At 43.3% G+C, this 14,871-nt stretch overlaps 1 protein-coding gene across 8 annotated transcripts in view; it reads left to right on the top strand.

Moving 5' to 3' along the window:
* FAM13C (family with sequence similarity 13 member C) overlaps positions 1 to 14,871 on the top strand; it is a 127,580-nt gene that overhangs the window by 69,005 nt on the left and 43,704 nt on the right. For 5 of the 8 annotated variants that reach the window (XM_036895068.2, XM_036895062.2, XM_036895058.2 and 2 more), the window contains 2 exons: positions 12,680 to 12,767; positions 13,184 to 13,225. In XM_036895068.2, the coding sequence (XP_036750963.2) occupies positions 12,680 to 12,767; positions 13,184 to 13,225 (130 nt within the window). The remainder of the gene's footprint in view (positions 1 to 12,679; positions 12,768 to 13,183; positions 13,226 to 14,871) is intronic. The other 3 variants (XM_036895064.2, XM_036895063.2, XM_036895059.2) reach the window with 1 other exon arrangement.

The raw sequence follows: 14,871 nt of genomic DNA, 5'->3' as shown, positions 1-14,871 counted from the left end.
TAGGCAACAGGGTCCTATAGAACACAGGTGGGAAACCCTGCTTTAGTATTTTTTAATGGAAACAGAAAATACATAAAGAAAAGTGCATATGTTATAAGCACACTTCTGGATGAATTCTCAAAGTGTATAACCAGCTCCTAGATCAAGAAATAAAACATTGTCCGCATCCCAGATACCCCTTTGCAATTCCTTGCAGTCACTACTCCCTGTTGAGGATAACTGCCCATCAGACTGATGTGGATTTGTTTTGTCTGTTTCTGAGCTTTTTAAAAGTAGACTATATGTACTCTTGTGTCTGGTTTCATATACTCAGTATTGTTTTGAGATTCATACATGTTTGCCACTTAGTTTTCATCTTCCTTGTTGTAATCCTTTATATGTTGTTTCTAGTTTTTGACTGATGATCAGTTATTGATTATATGTGTATTTGTTTTAATGAGCTGGTTTTCAGTCGCTTTGTACAGCTGATATTTTGTAGTATTCCTTCCATCTCTAAATGGAAATTTAAGGTAGAATTTGTTATGTTAGCTCTCTTGTTGCTCTTGGTTTCTTTCTTTTTTTATGTATCACCCACACTCCACATAGCCTTCTAGTTCTCTTAAAAACAACCTAACAATTCCATATATTTCTTCCACTCCAATTGCAGGTCTGAAGTTAAACAAGTAAGTTTCTTGAGCCTCATGAGGAGTAGAGCCCACAAATATATTCTAGATGTTTCCATGGACCCTGAAGTTGTATATAAATAGTAACAATGTTAAGATGCTACATACATGCTTTATATTTTCACAAGATTTCACATCTGGTATTTCACTTTCACTTTTTGAACTTCTTAATTCCACTTACTCTGTCACAGATAGATGGGGCTCAGCTATAGTTTCGCTCCAGAGCTGGTACTTGATCCAAGGTGTCCCACACCCAGTGAGGTGAGACCTCATGTGACGTATCTACATACAAGTGTTGTCTTTTTATGTGTTCCCCATACTTTCCTGGTGAACTGAAGAACTCACCCACTTCTTGTTTGCACTTGGTGTGAGCATAGATGTGATTCTATCCAGTCTCTTTTTTTTTCTGCCAGTCTCAAGCTCCCAGTTTTGGGCCTTGGCTCTCTTAATAGGACTTGAATCTGTATGAGTTTTGTTGCTGCTGGGAGTATGTTATAAGGTTGGTTTCTGAAAAATAGATTCAGTTTCCCTCTTGGCACTGACTTAAGCTGTCAGGCTCTGCCTCTTTAAGACATCAGGAAATTTTTTTTGTTGGGATCTTCTGGATTCTGACAAGAAAGCATTCCAGACTTGCGATCTAGACTTGATGATCTATCAGTGTCTCATCCACTTTAATCCTTGGCTTTAATTACTCACCCATGTCTGTATAATTCATAAGCATTCAGTAGACCAAGAAGTTGCTTGAAGGAGAAAATGAGAGAAAAAATATTTCACTCTAATGAATTCCTAGTACACTCCATTTCTGGTTTTAGTCTCAATTAAGAAAAATAAGAGATGTATAAAGAACAACTTTTGGATAAAGCAAATTTCTGCTAAGTGAATGAGTTTGTTTCCATTTCACGTTTTATATGGAATTCTGAGGGGCTAGATATAAGGTCACACAAACAAGCTGACCCCTAAAGAGAAATTTGCTTTTTGTGGCCCTCCCATGGATTCTTTATTTCCTTCCCCTTAATCTTGCTGACTGTGAAACTGTCTTGTACTAGCATAGACCACCCTATAATTTATCCTTTCCAGACCTAAGAGCCAGTTTATATTTCTGGAAAAAAAAAAACTTGCCATGGGTTAAAAAGTTTACCCACAGAGATTTCAAACACAAACCCCATATTCAGTGCTGGAAATGCTGCATCAGGCTTCCACCCACCATATCTCCTACAACTCTGAGAGGATTTCAAGGTGACTAATTCTTAAGGGTTGCTGAGTGATGTCTGGCTTTTTTTGTGTCTCCTGAATCAAACTGTGGAGATATACGGTTCTCACTAGGTAAGGAGTCTAAGTGGGGTGATTGATCATTCACACACAGAGGAATCTAGAACCTTGAAATGATTAAGAAGATAAAATAAGTCTACTTATAAGGTATAGAAGAGATGGAAGAGGGGATGGAGGTTGTTATTCAAAGGTTTGAGATCTGGAAGTTTATGACAACCTGCTGAGCTGGCCTGCCATAGTTAAGTGGAAGTGTCATTACAGTTGATGAGGCTGAGAAATTATGGGGCAAGATATTAATATGGTTACCAGCCTGACATCAGAGTAACTAAATATGGAAGGGGCCACTGATGGGGAAGGAAGAAACTGCCTTGAGTAGTAGTCACCAAGCCGTCCAACCCAGGTCATGGAATAGGAGAGGATGATATAACCATTTACAGGGGAGAAGAAGCTGATGCACTTAACAGTGACCACCTTCAGGTGGTCAGCCTTGAGGAGGTCTTATCCACAAGTAACTCCAGACAATTTGCCTCATTCCATTCCCGCTGGGAACCTGTACTAAATTCTACAAGCCCTGAGAAAATGAGGGGTAGAAAAAGGTGGAATCAGTGAATGTTCAAACTAAAAGGACTCCTGGTGGTTACTGTTAATCCATCCTTCCCACCCTGCTGCCCCCTTTCTAATTCTGTGTACTGGAGAGTAGGAAAGGAAATGGTTCATGGAGGTGGAAAAAACTTTAGTCACATTGTTCTTTCATGAGAAAAGTTAGCACAGTCACACTGGCTATGCCGTTTCACCCTGTAACCAGTAAAACCTAACACTTCTGAAAGAGGCCAACACTCACAAGTTCTCTGATATCATATTGTGCTCCTTTTATGACAGCTTAGAAAAAGAAGACAAAAGCATCTTTTGAATAAATATTCTGGAGTGCAACTTTATTCTGAAGGCTCTGTTATGAGTGCTCTTTGATTTTATGGAATAGGGTCAGAACATTTTAGGTGTTAATTGACCTACAGAGCATCCTAGAGATGTGTTCTGCCCTTATGGCTGCTCTGAAGTTTAGTTTTGACATTATCAAAACTAGACAGGATATTTCCATGTTTGTGTGGTATCATCACTCTAATCAATTGGTGAAGAAGTAGAGGAGGAGAAGATGCTCAAAGTGAGTTTGCATTTGGCCTTGTACTGTGCTAAATTCTGAATGAGACTCTACTGTAAAGGAATAAAATTCTTATGAATATCCCTGGAATTTTCAGGAAGGATCTATGTTATAAGAAACAAATGTAAAATATAAATTTGCATGCAGCAGGTGCTAAATAATGACCTAATATCAATAACAAGAGGTTAAGGAAGCCTTGGAATTGTAATCATAGGTTTTATTGTGTGAAGGGACATCTGTGTTGAATTAGCTGGCTAGGAACAAATTCATTTATCTACCTAAAATGAGTATGAAAATCTTTCCTTCATGTACTACTGTTGCACCATTTTTGATGAAAATAGCTCAACATTAACCTCAACATTAAAAACATATTCCTCTTTAAGTATATTAAAAATCCTTTAGTACTTTAATTTTATCAAAAGTAGATCAATTTGCAGTTCTCTTTATTGAGCCTGAATGCACTTATTTATATGTGTATCTCCATGTGAAGGATTTGATTCTTTTTATTACCATCCATAGTATAGCATATAGCTATTTTGACGTCAAGTCATATCATACCTCAGAGTGGTACTTATTGTTTTGTTTGAGATGTGTTTCTCCCTCAAAATTGTTTTAATTTTGAGAAAATGGTCTAGGAAATGCTTTTAGGCCTTTAGTACTCTTGAGCTGGCTGAATGATACTGTCTCTGTAGGAATAGGCAGCTGTATTTTTCTGTTGAAATGCAAACCCAGCCTATAGGGTTAGACCCCAATTCAGAATTGCTAGAGGATTTTTTTTTTCCAAGTGTCTGGGATTTTTTTCCTCATGACTGAAAGCCCATTCAACTTGCTTTAATACTAACAGGATTTTACAGATTTGCACAGTTGAAAGTTTAAGACTGGGAGGGGCTGCATGCATGGCTAAGTCCAGGAATTAAAAAGTTCATGTAAATGCCGTCTCTTGCCTCTGCTTTCCTGTATCAGCTTTGTCTTTAGGCTGACCTCTCTCTAGGGACACGTTAGTCTTATAGCTTGTATTTCCAGTGTGTGTTAGTTTTCTATTACTGTGTAATAAATTACTCAAAGCTTAGTGGCTTCAAACACCTATTTATTAGCTCACAATTAGTTATGTAGGTCATAAATCTGGGTGGACTTAATTGGATTTTTTGCTCAAGGTCTCACAAAACTGAAAATGAGGCACTGGCCACCATAGGTTCTTATCTGGAGGTTCTGGAGAAGAGTCTGTGTCCAAGATCTTTCAGCCCATTCAGTTTAGTTCCTTTGGCTGTATGATTCCTCTGGTCCCTGTTTCCTTGTTTGTCATTGTCTGGGGGCAGCTCTCAGCTTTTAGAGGCTGACTGCCCACATTCCTGCTCACAGGGCCCCCTTCATCTCTGAGCCACAAATGATGCACCAAATCCTTCTATGCTTTGAATATTTCTGATACTGTCTTTTGTTATCAGTAGGAACAAACTCTTCTGCTTTTAAAGGGATTGTGCAAAGTGCACCCAAAAAATTTCTGTGTCTTTGGTCAACTGAGTTAAGGTTTAATTACATGTGAAAAACCCTTCCTAGCAGATCTTAGATTAGTATTTGATTGGATAACCAGGATGTAGGAATCTTGGGAGCCATCTTTGGGATTCTTTCTACCACCTGGTGTAAAAAGAATATCTGCTCCAAAAAATCCCATACTCGAGTCTCATTTATCTGGCTTGGTGCATGTAGCCCATTTCAGAACCAGTCACTATGACCTTGGGGTTTAGAATAAACTGATTGTTAGGTGTAGACCATATTTCCCATTGTGGATCTGGGAGTGATGTCATCAGAAGATGGGCAAGTGCATGCTGGACTGCATAATATTGGTCTCTAGAAGCATAATATCCAAGGTAACTTTCCTGTGTGCTGGACCATTTCAGGATGGCATTTAGCATATTTTTTCTAATGGTTTTCTGAGTTGAGATAAAGTGACCTTGCTTCCTACCAAGGTTTCTTCCTCAGCTGGATCAGTGTCGTATGATTCACTTAATTTTTGCAAACTTTTCTTGTCTATGTCAACAAGGGCATCCTATAGCCAACATAGTCATGCTGTGAACCTTAGTTCTTGTTCCTGGTTAAATGAACTGCACAGCAAAGAAACTGAGCTGTTTCCAGGCCTGGTTTCTTCTGCACTGTCATTCAGAGGCAGCTATCCAGTCAGGCTTCTTGTTTCCAGGGGAACCAGGTCTGTAGTCGTCACTGTCCAGCGAGGCCTTAGAGCGGTGTTGGCAGAGAAGGCAGAAGGCATGCTGACAGCTGCCCATATTCTTGTTTGTCTGAGATTTAATTTGAAGAAACTTCAGAGGTGTTGGACTGAGTAGAGAAGTTGCAGCGAGACTTACTATAGCTGGCCCACCGGTGTTTGCCCTTTGCTTACCAGCCTTCCCTATCACCCACACTCCGCTGTCCTGTTGGCCCCTGCTCTTTCTGCTGGTATGTCATCTTGATCACTTTCCTTGTCACTTGCACTTTCATATAATCCTCTTTACACTAATCTCCTGATCGCTCATGGAAGACTGAGGAGAGCACAGGGCCAGCACATGCTGGCGCTATCAAGGTAGAGGGAAAACTCAGAAATGGTGCCTGCCAGTGCCTCCCTCCCTGGAGAAGAGTCCTAACAGGCCTTGCTCTCAGGAAAATGCTTTAAGATTAGCAAGTTAATCTCCTTTACATGAAATCTGAGCACTTTTCAAACTGCTGCTTTCCCTGGTGTGCATTAGTTTGTGTCTCAGTTCCCTGCAGCCCCGTGGGTCTCCTGGACATGAGTCCCATTCATTCTCAAAGCCAGATATTTTGGGGGCTCATTTCTCCATTGCAGGCCCAGGGGCTGGGGTGCCTGACGTGGGGCATAAACCCTTCAGTCCTTAGGGAGCAACTCTGGATTGGTGAGATCCCTTCTAGTTGTGGACCACGGTGCTGGAGGTTGGGTTTTTGGCAAAACCACGTCTCTGCCTCTCCTACCTGTCTTGATGTGGCCCTTTAACTGTTGTGATATTGCTGTTCAGCTAGTTTTCAGGTCTTTTTCAGAGGGAATTGCTCCATATGTAGCTAAAGATTCGGTGTATGTGTAGGAGAAAGCAAGTTCAGAATCTTCCTACGCCTCCATCGTGGACCACCTCCACCTAACTGAGTTTAGTTTTTAAGCAGAATATTTTTCAGGGCTAAAAGAAATGGGAATAGATGTAGCCACCAGGAATTAACCTTACAGATTACAACACAGACTAGATTTGTAGGCTACTGCCCTTGGGATCTAATGGATGTTCTGGAAAAATGATTTGTTAGGGGTATTTAACCCCCTTAATATCTGTGCTTTTGGATAGTTGAAGGACTAGTGCTCCAAAGAGAGACTATTGAAATCCATTCCATGAATTGAAAACAAGATACACTTTTTTTTAGAATATCAGTTTTATCTAGAAAAGCTCAGAGTCCTAAATTAAAATATTAATTTATAAAACTGTATTATTCTCTCCAAACATGTTGTTTTTATGTTTATTTAATAAGGTAAATATACCAAGGATATCACAATGATGTGAATCTAAGGTCAGGACTCTTCCTTCACAGGTTTTGAAATCATCTGGCTGAGAGGAAATTTGGTTTGGGTTATCATGTGAAGTGACAGTATTATCTTTGCTTAAAAAGAGGTGTTGAATAGGACCTGGATCCTCTCATCAACATAGGGCTCCTTGAGGTGAATATCTTGTTTTCTTACATTAGATTTCTGCATTGGCAAGTGAAAGCTGATGATCTACAGTAGAGAAGCCAAGGTGGGCTGAGCCGAGGTATGTCATCTTTCAGTCAGACTTGGCTGTAAAGCATACTGGGACAGAAGCAACAAAGACCCCACAGGCATTAGCTAAAATGCCAGTGTCTATAAAGGCAGGGTCAGTTTGGCATTTTCTTGTAGCCATAACCATTGAAAGAAGCCCATTTCTTTTGGCAAGAACATCCAGTAACCAACCAGCAACAGTACTTCATCCCTTATGCTTCTTGGTGCAGGGGGTCCAGCTCTCAAGGGGAGTCCAGGCAGGGGACTAGTGAGGATGTCAGAGGGCAGAGGGTCAAGGAAAAAGCAATTGTCCCTGGGACAGGTAGAGCTAAGTCTGCAAGCAAGGTGGCATTCAAAGTGGGTCATGGCCTGGGGAATAGGGTGATATTTCTAGAAGTACATTGGACCTCCTGCATCCAAATGACTCTGCTCCAGACCCTGGAATCCAAATCTCTGGTGTGGTCCCTGCCTGGGAATATATTATATCTTTAACAAACTCCTTAGTGATTGACAAGCATTGTAAGTTTGTGACACAGGGCAGAAAGTGGGCTTGGGATGGAATATTGAGGAGGCCCTCCCAAGAACTGCCTAGAGGGTCCAGGGAAACAAAACTAATGTACAGTGGCAGCCTTTTTATTGGCTGGCTCCTGTTCTGCTCATTGTGTTAGGTACTGGAGCTCGGAAGAGCCAATAAATGAATAGATTAATAACTAAAATTACATATTAGAATGAGTGTCAAGAAATAAATAGGATTCCAACAGATACTGTGGGGCCCTGTTTAGATGAGGTAGTCAGAACTGCCTCAAGAATTTGACAGAAATTTGATGGACTGTGAAGCAGCTACAGCTACAGGCCTGGGGAGGTGGACCCAGGGAACAAATGGGAAGGAAGGTGTGGGGGGCAGGGAGGAGGTGAGGGGCATATATACAGTAAACATGAAACTTAGGGAAGGAGAGTGCTAAAAAGAAATGGGGATTTTCAGGGACCTAGTTGTATCCCCGACTTTAGGCAGATTTCCAATTTGATTTTGCTTCATGTCACTGTACAGAATCTGCATACAGTACTTGGATAGATAAAGGGAGGGGAGAGGGCCACTAAACCTCTTCATAGAATTTAAAAGTAAGCTGCCCCTGCGCTATAACTGGTAAATTGCAGATGAAGGCACCCTAAAATAGCATTTAACCATCCAGCCTGTGTGGGTGTTCTTCATTCCAACCCAACTAAAGTGGGACCTGGTAATTGTGGAGGAGAGAAAATGAGTAGAGTATTTTCTAAAACAAGTAGCATATTTTTCATTATGTAAAAGAGAAAAATTAGCTTTTAGAAAACCACCCTTAGGTTTCATGGGCTTCTCTCTGATTTCTCTCATAACCACATGGGAGAGTTGGAAAAGCAGAAGTAGTCACTGTCCTTTAGAGGCCCCATCAGCCTTTGTTCAGTTTTCCTGCAGATCCTAGAGACCCCTTCTTGGAGACTTTGGATGTAAACCTGAAAAGTGCTGCCAGGCTGACCCTGAGGGACGGCCCCAGGCAGCCTCACAGGTAGAAGTCTAGTAAGAGAAGGGCTGGATTGAGGTAACACTAGGACCACCGGGATTTACTGCCCTTCCTTATTCTGTAGGGGAAAGGCATGTTCTTGCATTAAAGGTCACTTAGGCATGATCAGACAGTGAAACAGCTCTTACTCATTCTCTTCCCCAGCTTGTGATTTCTTTCTTCCATCACCCTGTGACAGTAATATCTGTCATTATTGTTTGATTTTTTTGCTTGTATATTAGCTGTCTCCCCTCTAGACTGAAGTCCCAAGAGGAAGGGGTTGATATCAATCTTATATGCCAGAGCCTAATGCAGTTCTTTGGGTATTGAAAGCTGACAGAGCCTGGGAGCCACATGTGTGGCATTATCTGTGTGGGGTCACACCCCCTGTGTGTGCAGGACCAGCTGTCCACAGGTCTTCTCAGCAGTGGCTCTTTGGGGCTCATCCCCGAAGGGCAGGCTAGATGTCTCTCATCACCCATGTGGAAAGACCTGAGTGTGACACTGGCATAGATGTATGCAATGGGAGAAGCTCCTCCACCTCATCCTGGGGTCCTCAGACCTCAGGACAGGAGTCCTTTCCTGGGCCCATCCCACACAGGGCGTCTGAGCTCTGACTCTCCCTTGCTGCGCTGAGGACAGCAGGTTGTCTGCGGGGTGGGAAAGAGATGTAGCTAATGCCAGCTGGGCTGCACAGTGGCCTCCGTTTTGCCGCCAGGTTCTCAGTTATGGCTGTTGAGGTTTTCCCTGCTGCTCAGAGGTGGTCTTGTCCTGTAAGACCTTCATCTTCTCTCTCCTGTTCCATTTGCCACTTCTTTTCTTCTCTATCCCTTCAAGCTTACTCCTAGGAGTAAACCAGCCATGTAAATGGACCTCTTGATGCCCTGTCTTGTTTCTGTTTCTGAATGAGAACAGTTGAGGGAGAAGGCAGGAGAGGAAGATGGGTGAGGACTACAGATTACTACTCCTAGGTGTAACTGGGTGTCAGCATTATACCTCTCTCCCTGTGGGAGCTCAGAGGCCTCTCAGGATGAACTGACATGTTCCTGTGCGTGGAATTCTTTCCTCTTTGTGATGCATGAACCTTGGCTCAGCCCATGAATACCAAGCGTCCACTTGGTGCCAGGCTCTGTGCCCCAACCTTGGTATATGTGCACGTGTGCTTTTCTTTCCTTTATAGTTGGGGGGTGGTGCTTAGAAGTCATCTAGTCTCCGGTCCTTCCTAGGCCTATGCAGAGAGTGAGGCCCTAGAAGGTAAAGTGATGAGCCAGGGACTCAGAGCCATAGGGACATCTGGCTTCCTACATGACCAGAGCTCTGCCCAGCAGCCTCTGGGGTTTGGCTGTGCTGGTAATAACCTCAGAGCCCGTTCTGGAGTGTTTGCCATATCCTGTGCTGTGAAAAATGCTTTCCATGCCTGCCTTCATTTAATTCTTAGAGTAGATGCCATTGTCACCATATCATTGCCTCTTCTCACAGATGAAGGATATAAAGCTTGTAACAGCCAAAATGCTTGCCTGAAGCCTGATGCATACTGTGTGGCACAGGCGACATGTCCTCCGCTTCCTGTGGGTGCTGTGTCCTCTTCTTCCATGTAGATTATACAAGGGCACATGACATTTACAAGAGGTGGCCTGGTCCACGCCCTCTCTCTAAATGTAGGGAAGGACTAGCTTTCTTGCTTTCTTAATTCTTTTTTACTTCTAAAAAATTTGTGACAAATATATATAACAGAAAATCTACCAATCTAGCCATTTTTTAATATACAGTCAAGTAGCAGTAAATACATTCACACTGCTGTGCAACCATCACCACCATTCACCTCCAGAGCCGCTCACCCTCCCAGTCTGAAATGCTGTACCCCTTAAACATTAACTCCCTTTCCCTCTCCACCCCCTCCTGGCTGCCACCATTCTATTTTCCAGCTCTATTTTCACATGGTTCTGGAGGCTTAAGTCCAATATCAAGGTGCTGGCAGAACTGGTTTCCTCTGAAGCCTCTCTGCGTGGCTTGTGGACAGTCACCTTCTCCCTGTGTCCTCGCGCGGCCGTTCCTCTGCGTGCTCACCCTGGTGTCTGTCTGTCTCTCTCCTTATAAGAACACCAGTCATATTGGAATTAGGGCCCTACTCTTATGACCTCATTTTACCTTAATTGTCTCTTTATAGGTCCTGTCTCCAAATACATTTATGTTGGGGGTTAGAGCTTCAAAATATGAATTTGGGTGGGGGGACACATTGAGTCCATAATACACCTACTGCTATGAATATGGATGTGCAGATATCTGAGTCCCCACTTTCAATTCTGTCAGGGTATATACACAGTAGTACAATTTCTAGATCACATGGTAGTTCAATTTTTAATTTTGGGAGAAACTGTTCTCTGTAGCAACTGTACCATTTTATATTCCCATGACATTATTCCTTAATTTTCAGAATAGTTCGTTCTTTTTGAGGAGTCACTCTGATTTCCAGTGTCCTTCAGTAGGAAGCATTCCTGAAATCATTCATTCCACCCCCCACCCCCCAGCTGCTTGCAAATATTTCCAGAAACAGGGTGTCCTTTGCTGCTTGTATACCTCCTGTCAGTAACCTATGCTCTTGCTTCCACATTCAGCTGCTGGGAAAACATCTAAGAAAGGAGGCAGAAGCTGTAAAAAAAAAAAAAAAAGGCCTGGTCTCAGGTAGCTTCCTGTGAGCTGTAGGCTCTCAGGCAGAGGCCCCCAGGCATAGAGGATGTTTGCCAGAACTTGCCCCAAGTCCAAGCATGGACGGGGAGGGATCCTGAGCCTGTTTAGGCACTGGCCGCTGTCACTGGCCAAGAGACAACAGGTTTAAGATGGTCTCCGATGAGCAGCTTTTAAAACAGTGCTGTAGGTTCCTAGTTACTCACATGAACAGAATGGAAGAGAGTGTGAGAATGGGAGTTGGGTCTGGGGGTATATGGGGATGTGTGAGAGGTAGGGGGTGTGTGTGGTGTGTGCCCCTGCAGTAGAGGATGAAAGTAGGAATGAGAGTTAGGCAGAGTTGGGATGGGGCATTTGGGCGTTAATGTGTATGTGTGGAGGGCGGGGTGAAGGCATGCAGAGGTAGGGGGTTAGGGGATGCAGCCCAGGTAGTAGGGGTGTGTAGGGCTAGGGAGTGGTGTGTGCATGGGGGAGGGGCTGGCGCTTGGCTGTGAGGGTGTGTGGGGAATAGAACACTAATAGAGGGTAGGGTGTGTGTGTGTGTGTGTGTGTGTGTGTGTGTGTGTGTGTGTGTGTGTGTGTATTGGAGGGTCATAGCAGGGACAGGACCAATGTCTCCACTCCAGTGGTCCTGCAGACAGAAGCCCGGTGGGTGTTGAGCTGCTGAGGCCTGCAGTGCTTTTCCATTGTAGGGGAGCAGCACCTGGTCAGGGACTGAGGCGTGACTCACTTTCATCTGGTTGGGGAAATTAATTTGCTGGGCATCTGCATCACGGCAGGATACATGCGTCAATCTGTATGACTTTGTTCTTTTTAAGAACCATGGGAGAAATTTTAAATGAGAAATGAAGGGGGGAGAGAGGTTATGCTGCGAGCTGTGAGATAAACTGCTTCTCCCTCAGTGGCTGGGTCATGCTGGGACCAAGGTCATCTCCCTCACTCCCTCCACTCTGTTCCTGGTAAGAGGCAGCTGCCGTCTTCCCACGTGAGAGAACTAACTTCTGAGGATCCCCTTCCCCCACATACAGTTGTGGATAAAGGAGCCCTGAAACAACTCCTGGTTGCCAGGCGGCCTCTGCAGCAGGAACTCTGTGCACTGCAGTCTGCTGCCGTCTTTGCAGGGCAGGGATGCTGGCTTTTATGAATGGTAGCCTGGGAGGGGCTTAATGTCATCTGCTCCTGATGTCAGCACAATGAATGAAATGCTTGCAAAGCGTAAAGCCTAAAGCACCCGGGAAGCAGATACTGTCTCAGATTGGTTCTCTGAGGGCAGCGTGTCTTGCTGACGAAATCACCAGTCCCGTGTGTCACGGACAATCCATATACGTTAGGATTTAAGTGAGGCAAAAACAGGCTACATGTGGGATAACGTGTATCTGATTCTGGCACAGCCAGCTCTGTCTGAAGCAGCGGTGGCTTCCACTGTCCTCCTGCAGGCGCTGGAGAAAGGTGTTTGTGGGAGCCACGGACCCGCCGCTGTGTGTCAGGCATTTCCTTTGCTAGCCTGATGTTCTGCTTTTGCTGGCAGAATTCTTTGCTGAAGCTCCAGGCCCTCGAAACTGATCTGTGCTCTGCATTTTTGACAAACCAGGAGGAAGCTGTTCAGGTGCACGGAGTCAAGGATGCAGCCCCCGCACGGACCCAGAAGAGCGTGCCTGGAGAAGGTGCAGATGCTGCAGGTAAGTGGCTGGGCTGGAGAGCGCCTCGTTTGTACTCTCAGGACATTTCAGCCTCTTGCTGCTTCATGCGAGACCTAGCCCACTGTGGGAGATGGTGCGTGGTGCAGTGTGAAGGCTGAGGAGGCACTTCAGTTATACTGCGGGAGCTGAGGGGGAGCGGGGAGTTGAAGATAATGCTGTGATACAAAGCCCTCTGTCCAGCTGGGGGCCAAGAATCAGATGTACATAAATGGGTCAACTGAAAAGCACCCATCACAACTCCTAGTCTTCATTTTTCTACTGGGTCCCTGTTGCAAACAAATGGTGCTTGTTTTCTGTCTCTGGACTTAGAATAGCTGTGCTATATTGAGACTTATGATATTTTTGAGGTAGTGAAAGGATGGGGAAGTTCAGCATTGCTACTTCCTTTCTTACAGTAACTACTTGTAAGATGATCCATCAACCCAGAGAAAGTGGAGGTGAGTGGGATAGCTCATTCTGACATTATATTGTCTTGTAATGTCTCAGTGTTTTCAGCATCAATTTTTGTGTTGAAAACTCTCAGAATTGGGTCTCATTTGTCTGTTAGTTTCTCTCATTTTAATCCTGCAAATAGTAGGTCGGCTAGCAAGCAGAAGGGAAACTAATGTACCCAGGAAGGCTTTGGCAGGAAAGAAACACTAATTCTCATGAGTAGAAATGAGGGCATGGTTTATCTTTTCTAACACAAGTGGGACAGAGGTTTGCAGATGTTTCTGGATGAATGAAGAAATAGGCTTCTTGATATGTCCTTGATCTCCAGATATTTACAAAGGTCATCTTATTTCAGTACTGTTAGCAATAGTATGTTTAAGACATTACTGTTCAAAATAGACCCACATGGTCCAAGCGGGGAAAACAGTCATTTCCAGTGTTTGAATGTATATTAATAATAGTATAATAATAAAGCTACTAATAATTATTATTTAAGACTTTCTATGCTCCAGGTACTGTCTAAGCACTTCGTATATATATTACATTAAATCCTTTAATTAACCTGTGAAATAATAGTATTCACAGTCAGGACACTGAGGCCTAGTGTAACCCTGCAGGTAAAGTGGTATAGTTTTCCTTGTTGGTGAGCTACCCGTGCTCTTCTGGTCATTATGTTTGGAAATTGGACAGGAGTCAATGTCAATCCAGTTAGGGATTTAAATCAAATTATTAGACAATGCCTTTCTTCCATCCTCCCCAACAAACAATGTACAAAACACATAAAGAAGTCTCAAGCCAAATATAAGTTACCTTTTGAGTTATCAGATGTTTTGTATAGCTACTTCAGTGTCTAGCAAAGGGTTTCAATAAAATATTTGTTATATGTTAGATATGGCTATGTTTTGTCTTTTTTAAAATCATTATTTTTATGTGTCTTGTTTTCCCCAAAGGTCAAGAACAGTTGTGCACTTTCTTACTCTGGATGGACAGGATTTTGAAGTGTTACTGGCATGTTATTAATACTCCTTGTAAAATGGAAATGCATACTGAGTTTGTGTAGGAATCGCCCATATAAAGAAGCCATCAATACATTCCTTGTTAAGCATCAAATGGCAGAAATGGGCAGAAGACTCCTTATAGAGGAGGCTTGTGGGGTGGATGCTGGATTTTATAAAATGTAGATGAATCTGAGATGTCCCAGAGCCCTTCTAAGAGAATCTGTGAAAAAGAGGTTTCGCTTCGTGTGTGCACGCACACACCTGGCAAGAAGAGCATCCTGGTGTTTTCACCTTTGCAGAGCTTATAAATAAGGAGTCTCCTTCAGCTAAAAAAATTGCACGAGAATTGATATGGGGAAAGTGAAGAAGCTCCAGCCCCTGCATTGGATTTTATAATACCTTATTTGACATGTGTTTCTAGTTTTCAATAAAACCCTTTGACAGTCTGGAAACCACTGCTAGATGTTTTCAGGGACCTAAGGAGTCTTCATTTGGCAGGGATATCACCAAAGTGATAGGCTTTGGAATACTCTTTCACAGTTTAAGTTGTGGGAGGGTTTGGTCTTACTGTCTTCTAAGAAACACTCTTAGAGGAAGGCCATACAATTTTTAATCCTGTGTCACTCAGGAGGAAGACATTTTTGTTCACATTA

Source organism: Manis pentadactyla, chromosome 8 (assembly GCF_030020395.1).
Source record: "Manis pentadactyla isolate mManPen7 chromosome 8, mManPen7.hap1, whole genome shotgun sequence".
Lineage (NCBI taxonomy): Eukaryota > Metazoa > Chordata > Mammalia > Pholidota > Manidae > Manis > Manis pentadactyla.
This window is presented reverse-complemented; position numbering and strand designations above follow the sequence as displayed.